The sequence below is a fragment of the Cydia pomonella genome, chromosome 13 (genome assembly GCF_033807575.1).
Source record: "Cydia pomonella isolate Wapato2018A chromosome 13, ilCydPomo1, whole genome shotgun sequence".
Taxonomy (NCBI): Eukaryota; Metazoa; Arthropoda; class Insecta; order Lepidoptera; family Tortricidae; genus Cydia; species Cydia pomonella.
This window is the reverse complement of record NC_084715.1, coordinates 14270460-14289953: the sequence shown is the minus strand read 5'-3', so window position 1 is coordinate 14289953 and position 19494 is coordinate 14270460. Positions and strand designations below refer to the sequence as shown.

The 19494-nt window shown below is 37.6% G+C and overlaps 1 protein-coding gene across 1 annotated transcript; it reads right to left on the bottom strand.

Moving 5' to 3' along the window:
• Positions 1–1841: 1841 nt before the first annotated feature.
• Positions 1842–17833, bottom strand: LOC133524296 (cap-specific mRNA (nucleoside-2'-O-)-methyltransferase 1). Its single transcript, XM_061860219.1, has 14 exons — positions 17621–17833; positions 17435–17536; positions 16627–17138; positions 16375–16515; positions 16014–16284; positions 15720–15916; positions 14809–14992; positions 14260–14485; positions 13606–13720; positions 6103–6352; positions 5641–5741; positions 5004–5119; positions 4308–4549; positions 1842–2123 (listed from the first exon to the last, which is right to left on the bottom strand). The coding sequence occupies exons 1-14, from the start codon at positions 17631–17633 to the stop codon at positions 1876–1878; spliced, it is 2718 nt and encodes a 905-aa protein (XP_061716203.1). The 5' UTR covers positions 17634–17833; the 3' UTR covers positions 1842–1875.
• Positions 17834–19494: the final 1661 nt, after the last annotated feature.

The following is a 19494-nucleotide window of genomic DNA, read 5'->3' as shown; positions in this document are numbered from 1 at the left end:
TTACTTAGACTGATATACAAATAAACATACAATTATCGATAGTTTTAGTACATCACTAGTTCACAACTAAAAATAATATAAAATATCAAATTTTCGATGTGTTTAAAGCGTGCTGCACCAAAATAAGGTCAAAAATATTTAAAGCAATACGTACCGGTCTTTATCCAAGGGAAATTTCGCCATAAAATCCCTTTTTTCGTGATTTTATCGAGTGGCTTGCTTGCCACATATTTCACACTTAGTAAACCGTTTTCTCGGTGGCATTGTAACAAACTCGTTCTTTACTCTGATCACGGTTCACTATTTTCGATATTTTCACTAAATAATAAATAAAATAATAAAGAAATTGCACGAAATACCCGAACAAAACATTGAAGCCTTCATAACACACAAAACAATTAGGCTGACAGTTGACTTGATGTAAACTTGACAGAATAAATAGCACTGACGTTTTATTTTTCTTCGTTGGCAAAGATTTGCGAAACAAGTTCCATACAAAACTTATTTTGTTCCTAGTTGCGTCAGCCTGATCGGAACTATTATCGGACGGAACGGGACGTAATCAATGTCAGTTCCAGTACTCTATGACTGGGGATTCCCCTACGGCGCACGGGGATTTACTTTTGCGCGCGGTCAAGTGTCAAAGAATGTTATTGCGTCATTTGCGTCTTACTTGTGATGTGAAAAGGTTACGTAACGTACGACAGGACTATTATTTTTTATTATCAAGTTATCAAAGTGCTAAGAGCACGTTACGAGTGAAAAAATACAATTTATTATTAAAAATGAGTGTCAATTTAGTTTATAAAGAGTATAAAAGCTCGAGTGAAGTATGGAAACATTTTTTAAGAGCGGAAAATGGATCAACCGCTAAATGTACAGACTAGTGCGGGGATATTACTTCATGAATCGATAATGTTTAGCGGTTGTTTTTCATGATAAAGTCCTTTATTTTCAACATTTGCTTGTAAAGTAAATCTGTTTAGTTTAGAATTTTTGAGAGAAATCAAAGTTTGGAAATAAATAAGCCAAATTGAGAAGAATTCCACCATTAATTATTAATATCGATATCACTATTTGCAATCCCTAAACTTTTTATTAGTTGTTTTCTTAAAATTTGCTCTGGCGTGTGAGTGAGCGTCTTGGCGGACAGGGTCCGGCGGCCAAAAGGTTGTGTCAAACATAGTTTTAGTTTTTAGTGTATAACACTAGGGAGTAATGTTTTATTAGTTGATTATTTGTAAAACGGATTATTACCTACTGTTATATACCCAATGTTATTATATTTAACTGCTTATTTAAAAAAATGTTGATTATTTTTTGCTTAAAAAAATATTTAAGTCATTTTATGACACTTATCATAAATCCATCCAAATGTTTTAATCGCAATCCATCCCTGTCTTTACCTGGTTTTTGCATAATTTTAAATGGCACCTGAGCGCGGGCAAGTCCAACGCTCAAAAAACCAGTGTAGGTATAACGCGCCTTTGTTTCGCATCTCGATGACACATTTTAAACTGCTTCTGTAGCGTTCGACTCGCCGGCACTCAGTAACCGTAGGGGCCACACGCATTATCGGGGGTTTTTTCCATTAGTTAATTTTAAATCTTATTGTAATTCATATAGAGTCCTAATTCAGTAACCGGTTAAAACGAACGAAACTTTTTTTTATGCAGGTAAGTAGCACATGCGGTTTACACTTACAACAGACAATAGGATTAGCTTCGGGGCCAGCTACAAAACGAACAACTATACCGAACTATTTTGCCACTTTGACTGCTACAAAGTATTTGACACTGACTGTACCACTACTATCCATAGGGGTATCAAGTTAAACAAGCTTTTTAAAGAAACGTCATATTTAATTTTATTAAATCATCTTTTAGTCTTATGTTCTATGAAGCCCTCCAACTGCGCCCGAGTAAGGCCTCTATGCGGCAGTCCCTCAAAAATGGCGCATGCTGCTTCCTCCCAGTTCCACATGACGCGCTGCGTGTAAGCTTCGACTAGGTCGAGGCCTGCCTCCTCTATGATATGGAACAAGCTCAAAGGTTTTTTGTCCTTGCCGATTCCGAAATAGTATTTCCGACCGCATTTTTTGGAAATGTGCGCCTGCCATGGTTCTGAAATTTGAAAGTGTATGAAAAAAAGTTGATTGTGTGGTTTTATGAAACCACGATGCAAGTGAAACTTTTTTCGGATTGTAGGCATTATCTGATAATTATTCGATTTAGGGTTTATAATCGCGTTTATAATCTTAATAAATATCTTCTTTAATAATTTAATTTACAAAAGCTCGCCCAGCGCTACTGATGGCCTACCGCGAACCACGTTCGACGCGTTGCCTCCCTGTCACACTTACGTATGAATTTACGACTGCGACAGAGAGGCAACACGTTGAACGTGGTTCACGGTAGGGCCTCTGTAATTCAGCTACTCCACACGAAATGAGCTGTAATTAATTACCTTTTAATATCATACGTGAGTCAGGGGCTAAAGAAACCGGTATAAGCTCTCCGATTACGCATAGGCTGTTACGAATCTCACGGCCACGTTACACCGGGGCACAAAACAGATAGGTACAGAAATCAATCTACATACAAAGTGCGCTCGAGCAACGCACACATAGACACTGCTCACGGACACGATATCTCGGACTGGTTGGGACTAGTGCGAGCGCGAGTGCCATACGCTTGAGACACGCGTCTGTGAACTTTTTTATGCAATAGTGGAGCAACAAAAAAGTTATTATAACTGTTCAGTGGACGGTTGTTTAAATTAAACGGTAAATTATCGTTTTTAAGCTACCAGTGGTTTTTAGAGAGGTAAGTAGGTAACTGCTTGTATTTCGATGGTTCGTTTTAACGTTACACAGAACAGTTAGGTAGGTAGGTAAGCGCCCCGACCCGGTCCCGTCCCCGAAGAATATATCTTAGATCGTTTTACATAATCGTTTGTAAATTCATGCCACCTTACGTGTAAGTTCGGAAACATGTTTTTTTTGTTTGTGTAGATATTGTGTGGTTTTTAGTGCCATTTGATAGGTTTGGGTCTAAAACGGATAGGGCAATGGAAATTGTGTAACTGGGGTAATCCGTTTAGAAGTTATTAGGGATTTTCGATAGTGAAAACTGACAAACGTAAAATTTTGTTTGTTTCTGTTCTGTAAGCTTTTTGTATTGTAATTGTAGTCAAGTTTTTTTTTGTAGGATAATTGTACATGAGAATGCGAATTTATTACACTTTAAAATAGAATAATCGTGCATTTCCCCAATGTCGAAATCATCGCAAAATATTTTTTGTGACAAATTTGTAATATAACAATGACATTAAAATTAAAATATTTTAGTTATTATTAATTTATATTTCCATTCTTCCAGTTTCATTCTCAAAAACAAATTAAATAACTAGATACGAGGGCCACTATCAAGATAGTTTTTAGTGCATAAGCCATAATTGACAACCCTAGAGCGACCGCCGAGTGTAGGTATGAAAAGTACCATCTTGTAATTACCATGGTGCAATAAAGGAAGAATAATAATAAAGTGAAGTACATACATGTGATTGACTTCATTCTCCCTTTTCTCCAAAATACTTCAATGTTGTGCGACAAATTGTAGAAATATAGGACCTCACTTTTTTCCCAAGGACCCCATATGCATGAATCCGTGAGAAAAAGCTTTGAGTATCAAAAACTAAGGCAATTGACAAAGACCTATTTTATAGGCTACATTTTAAGGAAGATAAATGTTTTGGAAAGAGTAAATACAAAGGTAAGCTAAGGTTTGATGAAGTAATACATAATATAGGGCATGGCTTGGCCACACATGCTGTACTCTGTACGCATCACGACTTTGTGTACCTATCTGATAGTGTCGTAGGGCGGGCGTATATGAAACGCCTTCTTGTATAACCAGGTATACTTTGTACAGGCTTTGCTTTTTATCAAACACTCGTAATATAAGAGGAAAAACTGCACGTGAGCCTTCAAAAATTTTAAGTAAACGGTAAAACACACAAGATAACCTCAAATATATTAAGTGATTACCTTTGTATAAAATAAGCCTTTTTTCCACCAACTGTAGCATTTCACCTTCGACACTCGGTTTGCAGTTCTCGTACATTTTACTTTAATAATCGCAAATATTACAAAAAAAATCGCAACGATACCCTTGACACGAATCGTAAACAAAGAACGGTTGAAGTGGCAACATCTGTCCTAACCTTTCAGTGCGCCTCCTCATTGTCCTGCCTGTGCTAAAATTCACCTAAAAATCATCTAAAAGATATCATGAAAGAATACCAACCTCTCATCTCTTTAACAAAGAGTACAGATCCAACGACATGAAACATTTCCATATTAGTAATCCTGTCTGGTATATCCATCGTAAGGGCTCTCCTGACTCTTTTCATAGCTCGGCACTCCAGGTTGTTCACGACTGACGGAAAGTCTTCCATGTTGAAGAGCCGCTTGCACTTGATTGGTAGTGCGTTGCTTTTGTCGTAGGGCTTGTCGAGCGCCGCGCAAAATAGGCCGCACTGATGGATCCTAAAACGTGTATTTTTACGAACGATTGACATAGTTATTGTACAGTTGATTTTTGAACCGTATTGTAACAATCATCAAGTCTATACTAGCAGCCTACTATAAGACAGCGTGTTTTAAATATCGTCTTTCTTCTGTTGGCGTTAAGGTAGACAATCAAAGGTAAGCATCTGTCAATCACAAACTACAGGTATGTTCGCAACTGTATATGCGGTGCGGTGCTAGTGCTATATCAACCGTTTAATGGCGGAACATAAATGTTTGTAGGTAAAGGTTAACTTGTAGAACTTCTTTTTCTCACGGGCCATAAAAACAAATTGGTACAATAGCACCATGAAACATGAAACTTAGGTGAGAAACACAAATAACAAGAAAACAAAGTATATGCATAGGCTATGTTACGTATTACATCTATCCTTAGATAGAAGTAAATAAAAACAAGAACAAAGAAACTTACCTTTCAGAGAGAGGTAAATGAGAGATGTCAGTTCCTCCAAGCATCAAGGCGTCGATCACGTGAAGAGCTTTGCTGAACATCTGGTTGTTGCCCAGTCCACGATACTCTTTCACAATCTAAACAATACGAAGTTAGTCTTAGGACACGTAACAACTAGATATATACTTACACAGTCAGCACTGTTGCATACTGGCAACATGTAAAATTTTACCATTGAAAATCCGCGAAATGGCGAGGGTAAATTTAAACTGTTGTCAGGCTTTATAGCCTCCTACAAGAATACCTAATAAACATTGGAATAGATTTTAATAGCGTAGAAACTGTAGGGAATATGCTTAATTTTCTTTCAACTCTGTTTCATTTGAAAGTGATTTAATTTAGGTACAATGAAATAATTAGTATTATGGAGCATAGTAGAACAGTGGGACTTACGATCAAAGTGTACATGCCTACCTCTACAAGTCTACATCATACATACCTCTGTCGTACACAAACACTTGTTGGCACAACGAACACAGCCAACATACACAATAAGGCAATACATGCATTGCATCTAAGTCAAACAACGCATCTCTTTGGTTACCAAATATGTAGTTATAGTAATGGCGTTGCATTTGTTAGATCCCTGTGAACTCACCTCTCCATAAAGCAATGTTTTAGCAGGTAAAGTGAGATGTAAGTCAACCACGCTCCTCCATCCCGTTCCTTCTAGTTGGTGCACTTGTTTACCACCACAGCCTATAAATGAAATATGCCGATTTTATTTAAAGCAGTATTTGGCGATTCAATTCTAACAAGCCCCATACACATTTGTCTTCCATCTAAATTGAAGGGTTTTGCTAAATTAGAGTTTGACGACTACACACATTCGGGTTTCGCAGACCGTTCTCTCGCATCCTTTCCGCGGGCAGTAGTTCGTGCCCTTATATAGAAAAGCGATTCCGTTCCGAAGCTTCCGAACCTGGAGGAGGATATCAAAGTTGGTACCAAAAATTTAAATACCTCTATTCGCTTGTATTAATTGCTTTATATATTTTTAGGTTGGGATACACTTAGTCTATGAGTACCTAAAAGAAATAACTAGTCTTCCATGTCTTACCTATAAAAAACTTCAGGTCCGGGCTATTTTTTCCATTGCTTAAAAAGTAAAAATGCCAGTCATAGACATTCTTAAAAGTATCCAGATCAGATGACTCCTCCAACAAATGTGGTGGTTTATTTAGAACTGCACTCTTGAACGCATGCGAACTGTGTGCTTCTTTCGGTCGCTTCTTCATCAAGGCTAGAATACTTGTGAGAGTTTCTTCAGGGCCCAGCCTCTCGGTCTGTGTCCGCAATTTGTCAGGCAACTGGGGGGAGAGAATGACACCTTTATGAATTGCCACATATTGTGATTAAGGTATAGAATCTGGAAATTAGGGCTTGTAGAATTAAAGCGTGTAGAGTCAGCACATAGAAATAGTGAGTGCTATCTACGGTGCCTTTCCGAGTAAAACACTCTACCTTTCATATCGAATGCGAGGAAACCAAACAAAACAAGGCAAATATGTAAAATCAGTAATTAAAGGAATAGACCTACGGCTAAGTTTTTCTCCTTAAGGACTTATTTGCAATCAGGGAGGTAACTGAGTCTAACTCTAGAATTTTTGTTGTTGTTTGTGTACTAATACTAACATACCAAATTTCAGCTTTCTACGAAGTACCTTAAGAATTTCGATGATCATCTGTGAGTGAGTGAGTCAGTGACGAAATCGGACTTTTATAAATTTTACATATAAGAGCTATGCAATTGAAACTAGATATGTTTAATAAGTCATCATATCCCGAGATTTTTGTTAATCTGGTATAATCCAAACCGAAATTATGAGGGCTTAAGAAACGACGAAGCACTTCGAGAAAAGGCAGGTAGTGCCCTTGCGCTTCTTAGCTCGTCTTGGTGGGGGCACGGTCAGATTTTCAGTCCAATACATACAGATCTAGTTTTTTTTAGGGTTCCGTACCCAAAGGGTAAAACGGATAAGACTCCGCTGTCCGTCCGTCCGTCCGTTTGTCACCAGGCTGTATCTCATGAACCGTGATAGTTTTAAGATAGATTTCTGTTGCCGCTATAACAAGAAATATTAAAAAGTACGGAACCCTCGGTGGGCGAGTCCGATTCGCACTTGTCCGATTTTGTATCACGGGGCGACACCATGTCGTCTCACGGGACGACGGTTGTCATCTAATGGGACGACGCCATGTGGCGTTTGTACCCATGTACGTTTTATGATGGTGCCTATAGGAGGTCACTGCGTCTCGTCGCTGGGCCATGGGCAGCGAGCGGAAAGTCACGAAGTTTGAGGTCGAGGTCGCTTGTGAAAATTGTACCCGTGTTCCTTTTTATGACGATGACTATATGAGCTCAATACGTCTCGTCGCTGGGCCATGGGCACCGAGCGAAATGTCACCAAGTCTTCTCACGAGACAAAGCTTATCGTCCCATAAGACGACACCATGTCGTCTCACGAGACGACGGCATGTCATCTTAAAGGACGACGCCATGTGGCATTTGCACTCGTGTACGCTTTATGACGGTGCCTATAGGAGGTCACTGCGTCTCGTCGCTGGGCCATGGGCACTGAGTGGAATGTTACGAAAATAATCTTCACGATTTGTAATGTCTCGATCTTTTTAAACTTGTTTTGTAGACGTGTTGCTCGGCTGAGTTACAAAAGCGTACTAAGGAGAAAGCAGCCGAGCGCTGGCAACCGGGCGACATTGGTACTTGAGTAGCTCGATAGATGGCGCTGCTAGTTGAGAAATTCACTCGATTAGGGCTGAGTTACAACAGGGTGTTATCGCATAAGTGGTCCAAGCGGAAGGCACGGATACCTAAATATCATTAAGACAAACTTTCAAACTTTGCTTGTCGTAAAACTTGACGTTTAAGCGACAAGGTTTCAAAGGTAAATCAAGGCCCAGTAAGTTCGATATGGAAGTGCGTGCCCGGGAGCGGGGATATCATGTTGTTTTTTAATTTAAATTATTGGTACGTTTAAACAAAATAAAAAGTGATTGACACGTTCCCTCAAACATGATATTGCCGATTAATAAAAGCATTTTTCATATTTTTAACTGTTGTGCATAATTTGTTACAATTTTTTTAAAGTGTATTTAATATCCAAAAAAGCGCTACAACTATATTATACTTTTTTTTAACTCCGTTTTCTGAACCTACAGCACCTTAAAACAACGCCTACACATATCGCAAATATCGCAATTAATACAAGACAGAGCTGATCGCGTATCAACCTCCATTTGAAAGATCATATTTTGTACTATGTGATATACACCCCCGTTTATAGTTTGCCAATGACATCTCGCACATATATTCTTCATCGTCGTAATCACCATCATTACTATCAGCAACAGTCACGCCCGACTGCCCCGAAGTGGTCGTCTCGTCGACGGGCTTCTGCATCCAGTAGGCACCAGGGCTATAACCGCGAAAATCGAAGTTCGTCAATTGCGGGCATTTTTCTCTGTCACTCCAATTACGTCTTAGTAAGAGAAAGATCCCCGCAATATGCGATTTTCGGTTTTCGCGGTAGCCCCCCCCCCCCCCCCCCCCCTCCGACTATAACCGCGAAAATCGAAGTTCATCAATTGCGGGTATTTTTCTCTGTCCCTCCAATTACGTTTAATCGGAGTAAAACAGAAAGATCCCCGCAATTTGCGAATTTCGGTTTTCGCGGTAAGCTCCCAGGAACCTTGTGCAAGCTCGCCTGTGCCGCCCGCCCCGCCGCTTGCCGTCGCTCACGCTCGCCCTGTGAGACGCGCGAATGGGATCCTCCCCCATTTCATTCCGCAGTCTCAAATTCGGCTCTTGACCCGAAACATGATTTTCAGGACACATTCTCATCAGGTAACCGACCCTTTTACAAAAACAACAAACGTAGTTCTGGAATTTACAGCTTTCCGTTTAATGTTGAATTTCACCACTACTGACATAAATATACTAGACAAGCTATCGAGAACAAATTGTGTCCGCCATTTTCGGCGCTTGACGTCTGTCACTAAGGTAAAGAACAAGCATAGCTGTATAGCTAGCCAGAGGCGAAACTGTTATGACAACTGTTCAGTTTCTGTCTACATACACACTATGAAGAATCTAGATAAAATGTATTTATTTCCTTACTTGTTTTACAATATATGTGACACGGATGACATTAAAATTTATAAAAATAGTCATGATACTCTTTCTCAAATGACTTTCGTACTCGTAGCAATTATTATCAAATGGCGCTTATAGCATAATATACACTCTTTCAATATGAGAAAAATACTAAAAAAAAATTACGAGATAAAGAGTAATATATCATTATTATGTATATATTCTGCAAACAATAAGGTAGATAATCATTAGGACTTACGTGTTACGTCTGCGAAATTTAATCTATGCGCCAAAGAAAATGGCGTACCACCGCGAGTGTTTAAAGTGACATTTCAAAATACTCTAAATGAGCTTAAAACAAGAGTTTTTTCGCAGTGGATTGTTAATATATTGCTTTTATTATGTTTCTTGATATTATTAGAATACATTTTCATAACGCACAATGGTATTTTTTTTATTGTTTTTTTTTTATTTGTAACACATGCGTGGCATCTCGCCAGTAGTCGGAGACGTACTAAATGCAGTGAAGTGCCGGCACTTCATTGAGGTGTGGAAGCATTTTCTTCCAGTGGTCTTCTCTAGTACTACATAATACCTCAATGATCACCACAAGCCATGCATTTAAACATGTTTATTTTGTTCATGGCGGTGCTCGGGTTTTGGTCTACCTCGCTGGCATTGCGTTCGGCCGCCTCCAAAGCGTACGCTAGTTTCACCGCCTCGGCGAGGGTAAATTTAGTCGTTGCCTCATATTTCCACCTTGTTTGCAACGAAGTATATTTCCACTCACTCGTAATACGCAGTCCAATTGCCACTATTCATAAAGCATAGTTCATATAGAATTGGCACATAATTAGCAATGTTTAAAAAATAATAATTCCATGGCGGGAAAAAAATTGACAATTACAGTTCAATCACCAACCTTCAAAGTATTAATGGTGAAAATATTATTTTCCTAGCTTTATGCATTTTAAAGTTTTCGACCATGAAAATTTAGAACAGGAGATTGATCGTGCACAAATACTTCGAAAATTCTTATCGATCCCGGACAAAGACAGCTAAGTCGCTTAAGATGCTAAAAGCTAGTATTTGTAGGCTTTCCGGTGCATGCGACACTAAACTCAAAATACACCACTGCTCAATTACTACCAATATTATAAAAAACTATTCTCATAACGAATGAAACTCAAATAAACTTGTTACCAAAATGAACCGTTCTCGATTTGCACTTTCCTCAATATGGGCCAATTCCAAATTAACTGAAGCTCATAAAAACCGGTACACAAAAGGCTCTTTTCCCAAAATACCCTAAATTTGAAATACGGGAAAGTATCAGAACACCCGATTTTCATAATGATTGATTCACAAAACGTCATGTTCCCAAAATACACCAAATTCACGATTGTCATACTTTATACGGGTATGTTGCTTTTTAGGGTTCCATATGAAATATGTATACATACTTATTACAATTTGCTGCAAAATAGTATCGATAAATTGAGTGAAATTAGAAAAAAAACGTTTCCGGGCTCTTTAATTCGTATCAAATTCACGCCACTTATGTTTAGGGAAGAGAAATTTTCAGCAAAAACTATTTTTGTTAAAAGTAATTGTAATGCACTATTCCCTTGATTTTTCATATTTTTGGTAAGCTCGGTATAGTAGTAGTTTTCTAAGATGTCAGTATTGCCTTATAGAACTTTATAGGGCAATGCGGATGACTACTACTGCTCAAAATTTTTCGAGGAAGGCGATTTCCTCCAAACATATACACTGAATCAAAAAACTTTCTTTGTAACCTCCCTATCCTTACTATTTTTAGGGTTCCGTAGTCAACTATGAGCCCTTATCATTTCGCCATTTCCGTCTGTCTGTCTGTCCGTCCACAGCTTTGCTCCGTGATGGTTAGTGCTATTAAGCTTAAAATTGACATAGATATACAAATTAATATCTTTGGCCACATACACGTTAAGTGGGAATTACATTTTTTTTCGCTTCAATCCAATTGTGTAGGTTCAAATGATGTCGCGGATGCGAAGCAACCTATAGTGCGATTCGCACATTTCCAATTATTAGAATTTTTGTTCTCGTGACTAAAATTGTACCTGTGCCCGTCATAAAGGAGAGCGGGCGCCCGTTTTGGTTCTCAATAAAAATAATTTCGATGCTGGAACTCCTCTTGGCCATGGCGAATCTCAAGAAACAATAAATGATGACATCGATTCCTTTCCTAAAATATGACAATCAAGAATTTAGTGTATTTTGGGAAAAGGCCGTTTTGTGAATCAATCATTATGGGAAACGGGTGTTCTGTGATTGAAATTTAGAGTATTTTGGGAAAAGAGCCTTCTGTGTATCGGTTTTTATGAGCTTCAGTCCATTTGGAATTGGCCCATATTGAGGAAAGTGCAAATCGAGAACGGTTCATTTTGGTAACAAGTTTATTTGAGTTTCATTCGTTATGAGAATAGTTTGTTATAATATTGGTAGTAATTGAGGATTGGTGTATTTTGAGTTTAGTGTCGCATGCACCGGAAAGTTTGTAGGGTCATTAATCGTTACAAGGAGACACTATCAGCCGACAGGAAAACACAAACTAATCGGAGGTCTGGGACAAATAACAAGATTTTGGGAAAAATGTCCCAAGGTCACTCAAACAAAATTCAGGACGGTCTAATTAAGATTTATCCCAAAAATTCAAAGAAACTTCTAGAAAGATAAAGATGATTCACCTCAGAGGTGGCTATAAGAGCTATCGAGCAATAAAACAGCCAAATCGGACTGTTAAACAGATCCGACAAGCTAAAACACTAGCTCGACTATTGTACGACCCAGTATTGACAAAATTGGAAGGTTGCTTGTTGTTGGACGACAAGACGTATGTAAAACTCGATTTTAATCAACTGCTTGGTTCGAAGTTTTATATGGCCAATAATAGAGGTAATTTGCCCGAAAAATATAAGTTCGTGAAACTTGACAAGTTCGCAAAAAAACATATGATATGGCAAGGAATTTATAATTGCGGCTGTAACGAAAAGTTTTATAACATAGTCAACAATGAAGTCGGACCTTTATATTAAAGAGTGCTTAGAGAAATGAGTATTGGCATTTATTAGAACCCATAACGGTCGTGTGAAATGTTGGCCAGATTTATCCAGCTGCCACTACTCAAAAAAAGTTTTTGGCATGGTATGCTAATAATCAGGCCAATTACATGCCTCGCGAGATGAATCCTTTGAATTGTCCCCAATTTCAATCTATCAAAAACTACTGGTCAATCATGAAAAAAAATTAAATAAGACTAGTCAAATTGTCCAGGGTGTCAATTCATTGTGATCTACAAGAAATCAACACGCCAAAAATGTCCACAAAAGTGTTGTGCAGAAAATGACGGGGGTCCATTAAGAAAATGGTTCGTAATTATTTACATAACAGAGTTTTTTTTAATTTATACATATTTGAAAGCTTATTTTATCAATTTAAAAAATAACAATCTTCTAGTGCGTACCAATTCTATATGAACTATGCTTTATCAAGTTCACGCAAATTTCCCACTGACATTGTTTGAAACTTGTTCTAAATTACAATTATGAAACATTATCAGTAGTTTGGTATTCAGCGTCAGTGATAATAAACGGGTGGGCAGGGTCCAATATGAGTGTTGCTTTGTGCTTATCGCAGCATACTCAAGTCCCAACTGATCATTGGTGAATCTTATTTCGTTACAATAAGGTATACAAATAGCCTTATGGAAATTTGTTGGCTGTTGTCGATGGTTGGCTTGGTGAACTCAGTCGGTCTACTGAGTTGCAATTATGTTATCATTATCAAAGAGCTTCTTTATTTATTTTTTATTAAGTAGTCATGGCTTATCTACAGTTAGAACACTTTTTACGGCATCCTTATACTTATAAATATACATTTTTAAGGAGGTTAGGAACCGTTTATTCAATAGAGGACTTGATCCCCTTTGTACAGATCGCGATTCAACGCGGTAACGCGGCGAGCGTGTTGGGCATCTTTGCGCCTGGGATGACGCGGGGTGGGATTTTTGACTTAGTGTTTTATTTTTATTTTATTCTCTTTTTGTGTATTGAATGTCATTTTAATAGGCTATTATAGCTAATTTTAGTGTAACTTTAAAGTACCTAGTGTGTAAATAGCTTTTAAGTAATATAATTTTTTAAATTTGGTGCTGTAATAATATTGAACTTAATAATGTTGATAAAATTATTCTAATTATAAACACGTCATCTCTACACACCATTAAGTAATAAAAGCAAAAGTAATCGTCTAGTATAAACCAAAATTAATTATCATTGGAATTCTAATATTTAAGTTGTTCTATATTAGATTAATTATTATAAATTATGTATTGTACTGTAAATTATCTTGTCAAGTACAACAGATACAAATACAATATATGAGCACAAATTTTAACTTACTTACTTTCCATAATCTTAAACAGTCCTCTCTAATTTCAGCTTGCGAAGTTTCCTTCAGTTCTTTGTGCTTACTAAACTCTGCTATTTTTAGCAAGTTTTTAATTTGCTTTTCGCCAATGCTATAGACAAAGAAGAAGGCATTATACATGGTATAGTGTATATACACATTATATATATATATATATATATATAGGAATAACTTTATGTTAATAAGATCAAAAGTAGCAAACAATCTTTTCAGAACTCAGACGAGTAACGGACCAGTGGGAGGATGGAGTGTTGCAATTAGTCCATTACCTGCGGATACAGTTACAGAAAATGCACCTTTTGGAGCCAGTACATACTACCCGTTGGCTTCAAGTTGGCCGTTACCCCCCGGCCTACTTCCCCGTAACACCCCCTCTGACGCCTTATTCACTCGGCTACCACAGCTTTAAAACTACTTTTATTAGTTACATTTAATACGATTACAAATAAGGAAGCAAGTACGACATTATTTCGTTAGTACTAGTAATTGTACCTGTGACGTTATCATGTAATGGTTGCTGACGGCCAACTTGAAGCGAACGGATAGTGCCTCTACTCTATCATATCATAAACCTAATGTGGGCACTAGATTTTTGACCTTACTGTGCAAAGTCGAACAGATAATACTTACAGGCAATTACTTTTAAACATGTACTCATAGAAGCCAGTGTCCTCCTGCAGGGTACTGAGGGGCACGAGCTCCGCGACGTCGTCACCGCGATCTCGTCCCTCCCACAAGATGGAGTTAACAGAATACAGGTGGTGCTCCGCAGATTCCGTGCCCAGGCGCTTCCATAGACAAATTAAATATCTTTCAGAATTCGCCGGTCGAGACGTTACTGGCTTATGAATGCACACTAAAACATGAACTAGATTGTTTAAATTCCTGAAATATTTCGAAAAATCTCATTGGCTTATTATTCTTTTCTTATATCTTGCTCTGATGATGTCTTCTGACTCACTCTTTCATTTTAAATCATGAGTAGGTATATGGGACACCAACATGATCCTCCGGCATAACCCCCAAACCAAAATAATAATATTAGTAACTAGGCCTACTGCCTGGTTTTAAGTAACCTCATAAGACAATATTGGTTAGGTACCTACTTTTTGTATAAATTCTACTAGCTAGAAGAACTATGTCTACCACAAAAAATACGATTAATATGACAATACAAACCTTTATCGAAACATCTGTACATGATGTAAATCAACCCCACACTGAATGGTGTAAACACATCAAATAATTTAACAACAAAATGGCCGCCAGTTCTTACTAGCATCAATGCTGCAAGACACTGACATAGATATAGCTGCTTGGATAAGATTTCTTGAATGTTCTCTTGACCTTCCACTGAAAATCCCTGTAACAGTTACACACAATACAGGATTATAATTATGTAGGCAAGCCTAGTATCATGGTCAGTGCTTAGTATAAATTGTATCCATTTTTAAGTGCACATAGTTAACTGAAACCTTATCATTTCGCCCAATCCACGTGCATGTCCCGCGGTTTAGCTCAGTGATTGTTAGCTTACCATCCCTACACCTAAAATGGACAAGGTCTTAGCCATTGTATTCTTGTTTGATTAAGTAGGTACTAGTAGGTAGACATTCAATAATTAGTTTAAGTTATAACCTATGACCTGTCTCTCCCTTTCCCTCAATGCCTCAAGGCATTCTCTACCAGTCAACCACTGGATCAAAAAGAGATGTTTGTTACTTGCAGGCTTTATTTTAATATTTCTAATATTAACAAAATATTTTCCGAAATAAATAATACCCATAATGCAAAAAAGTATACAAGGGGTTTTTATTATGTCTGACTATACCCTGAGGGGCGAATATGCAGGTCTACTCATACTGAACAACTTTTATTATGGTGCCAACCCTGGAATCGCGAAAAAAAAAAGATCTGCGGTTCCATAGAAACCATTAACATGATTTTCCGAAATGTATGAAACAGCAGAATTCTTTTTTGCGTTTTCGAGGTTTGCCCCATAGTAAAAGTTGTTCAGTCTGACTTACATATTCACCCCTCATCTTGAGAGTATGGTCAGATTTAACAAAAACACGGTGTATTTGACTTACACCATCAGCCATAAGAAAGTGGACTCCTTTGTCATCTGTTTGTTTCAAAACATAGTCTTTCAGTGCTGTTAAATTTTCAGGATTGAAAATATTGCCATCATTTTCCACACCATAATATGGATTAAAAGTTTCAGGTGTACCAGCATGAAAATCTGACAGTTTGAAATCATTACCACCTTTTAAAGTGAAACCAAATCCTGCAAAAAAAATTTATAATGAATCTATAAATAAATAAAAATAACCAAACGAGACTCTGACAGGCCAGTGAGAGAAACAACAATGATTTCATCTAACCTTTAGCTTTCCATCCTTTTCTATACAAAACATATTCAGAGAAACCTCCAGGGCCAGCACAGACATCAGCAAAATATAACAACTCCTTTTCAAGAGCTGGTTTTCCAGTTTGGGTCTTAGGTTCAGTAAACATGAAGTCAAAGAGAGCATCTATGTTTGCCATTTTTACAGCAGCTCTATTCAAAAATATAACTGAACCTATTGTTTCGTAAGGATTGCTGCGAAACCTTGCATTTCTGAGGTCTTCATCATCCAAGGTATCAAAAATTGTCTGTGGAATTTTAATTTTATTTGATAAGGTTATCACAAAATATAGTATTAACATAAAATAGTGTTACCATTAATTATATATTATACATACCTTTGCATTCAGGACACCAGCTAATATTTGGGGATCTACAAATTCAGTTTCATCTTCAATAGTCAGTTTTTTAGGACCTTTCCGAAGCCATTCTTCCAATAAATCACCAGATAATGGTTCTGCTCCTAGAGGCATCCATAGCTTAAAAAATAATGAATTAATTTAATTAAGTGCACTAGCTTCAAGCAATTCTAATATTTTTTTATTTCACTATAAAAAATGTGATTGAAAAGGACTTACAAGTTAACTTACCACTTTTTCTTTTGCTTCAGGTTTTGTATCATCTGGTGACCATTGAAAATCTCGTGGGACAGTGCCCACAGTAGATGACTTTAGACCCAAGCCTCTCCTGCCTTTCTGGGTGGATGCTTCCACAGGTTCTGTGCGTCCATGCTCAAACTTACCCAAACCCTTTCCTGCTTTATATCCCATGTTACTCATCATGTGTTTGATTTTATCAGAAAACCCTCCCTTAGAATTATGGGATGCATTAGACGAGTTAGAGTTTTTACCAACATTGTCATTGTCTTGGAAACTGGCTCGGCCTGAGCCATCCTCAGGCTCCTCATCAAAACTGGTTCGGTAATCATCATAGTGGTCACTTGGAGAAGAACAGTTCTCACTAAGACTGCTGCGGCTCAGCCTAATGTCATTGTGAGGAGTTTGTTCTATATAACTCAAACTCTTATTTGAACTGTTGGGTTTGGTTGTCCCAAGGGCTGTGCGTGGCTCATCATCTGGCTCACCATCTGATTCTTGAAGGACTGGGAGAATATGGGAATAAATTAAAGATATGCAATTCTACTTATGTTATCTTCCTATTTATTCACATTTTTAAGTTGAACTATTTACCACATACATAAAGGTACAAGGTTATACTTCTATATATCAGACAACACAATTAACTTCACAGTCATTTACAATACTACGGATAACAGGTTAATAGTTTTAGAATAATCTACTTTTTCTACTAACATGTATGGACCGGACGGGACTAGGATGGGATAAAGGGTTATATTAGGATATATTATGTTCAGTATGTAATATAATAATTACTAACCTGATCCCTGAGAAGTTGTAGAAGATGCGCCGTACGTATCCGTTCTAGGGCGTTTTGCCGGAACGGAGCTCTCATCGCTGCTGGACTCATCGTCTGATGGATCTAGTATAATAGTCATTTCTTATACAATTTGCACCACAGTAAATTGTACTATAATTTTATAAAATAACAACTAAATATGTTTACCTGACAGACTCATGTTATACCAAGTGATTGGTTACAACTACAACGTAATTTGTTGAAAACGTTACCGCCTATACCGCTGCACCACACAGATACGAAGGGACAAAAAATTCCGATTTAAACTTCGCTCGGGATAATACTATCACAAAAATTTTAGGTATAGCGGCGTACACAATAAAATAACACGAACATTTATTTCAGGATGGGAATAACCGATTAACCGAACGAAAACGAATGTCAAATATACGAAGTGTTCAGTAACTTCATGTAGATTACGCTATTTTATATAATTATAAATAAATCAAATGAAAATACCAAATAATGAAGTCGAAGAGGTCTCATATAAAAATGATTAAAATTAAAGACTTTATACTAAATCAATTAAGTTTCACTTGGATTATATTCTTTCGCACAATTTCTGAAATTATACTAAAAAGTTTTGGTTTCAAAACGCAACCTAAGTTTTATTTTTGACCATAGAAATAGGATAGTATAGAAGGTATGGAGTGTGGAATAAATATCTCTACCTATATTACGCTATTTTATATAATTATAAATAAATCAAATGAAAATACCAAATAATGAAGTCGGATAAGTCTCATATAAATATGATTAAAATTTAAGACTTTATACTAAATCAATTAAGTTTCACTTGGATTATATTCTTTCGCACAATTTCTGAAATTATAGTTTGTCAAAGGGCTATCTCATTTCAAACATAGACAGAGGGAGTCATACTATCTTTGTCTTACACTAGTACTAGCATCCAAAAGAAAAGGATGAGTATAGTTTGTTTTGTTCTTATTTACTGACAAATTGGTTTGACCAACTATATACTAAAAAGTTTTGGTTTCAAAACGCAACCTAAGTTTTATTTTTGACCATAGAAATAGGATAGTATAGAAGGTATGGAGTGTGGAATAAATATCTCTACCTTCCGTAATAGAAGGACTGTCAAACTTCAAAAGTGCAACCAAAAAGGAAATGCAAGTGTGTGCGTAAAATGTTACAACATATTAATAATCTATCGATGTTTAACTGGTTTATTGACTACTTTTTCAAATGTTTTTTTTATTAAAAAAATGTTATAGGTATGAGTATTATTACCACTATTAGACCCTATTAGCGCTTATAGTACCTTTAATTTTTTTTTTTATTTGATATTCGTGCCTCTTTCTACTGACAAGTTGGGTTGGGTGTGTATACGCGGTCTTGTGTTTCCTTGTGTTGGCGGTTTGACATGTCTCTGGGCATAAAGCTCCCTCTAGACTATGCGTGTGAATCGCGGCGCGAACATACCGCGATGTTGACTTAGACTCCACACTCGCACAACATCACGGCGATTCCGCAGTTTGGTTCGCGGCAAGATGGCGCCGAAGCGTCAGCTGATCGGATTTAGTTTGCGGCAAGGCACTGATTCAAACTGGGAACTGTCAAATTGATTTTTGGTTGATCAAGTTCGCACCAAGTAGCCGCCAAAGAAGGTTATGACATTTTAACCGACTCGTGAGCAAATCGTGGCGCGAAGCGATTGCGAGTGTGGAGTCTTGCAAGTTCGCGCTTCGCGTCTCCTTTGACGCGGGCCAAATACCGACAAAAAATGGGGAATAAGGCGCGAAGGCGTGAACAATCTGCGAAATCGACGCGAGGGCCCTCCACACTCGCGTTCGCGGCTTCGCGCTTCGATTCGCGCACTAGTGTGGAGGGCCCTTTACATAAGTGCCAATTAAGCGCTATTACATACACACTTCCCGATATCTGGCCCAAAATCAGTCTCGAGGTCCTACCGCGTAAAACCGAAATTCACAAAATTGTGGGGATCTTTCTTTTCTTACTCTCACTAAGTCGTAATAAGGAGTGACAGATAAAAATGCCGT

What these genes read in the sequence shown, in the direction of transcription:
- LOC133524296 (XM_061860219.1), bottom strand. An exon ending in GGACCTGAAGTTTTTTATAG is followed by an intron (nt 5,742 to 6,102) that starts GTAAGACATGGA and finishes TTTCATTTATAG; the next exon opens with GCTGTGGTGGTAAACAAGTG. An exon ending in CATTTACCTCTCTCTGAAAG is followed by an intron (nt 4,550 to 5,003) that starts GTAAGTTTCTTT and finishes TACACGTTTTAG; the next exon opens with GATCCATCAGTGCGGCCTAT.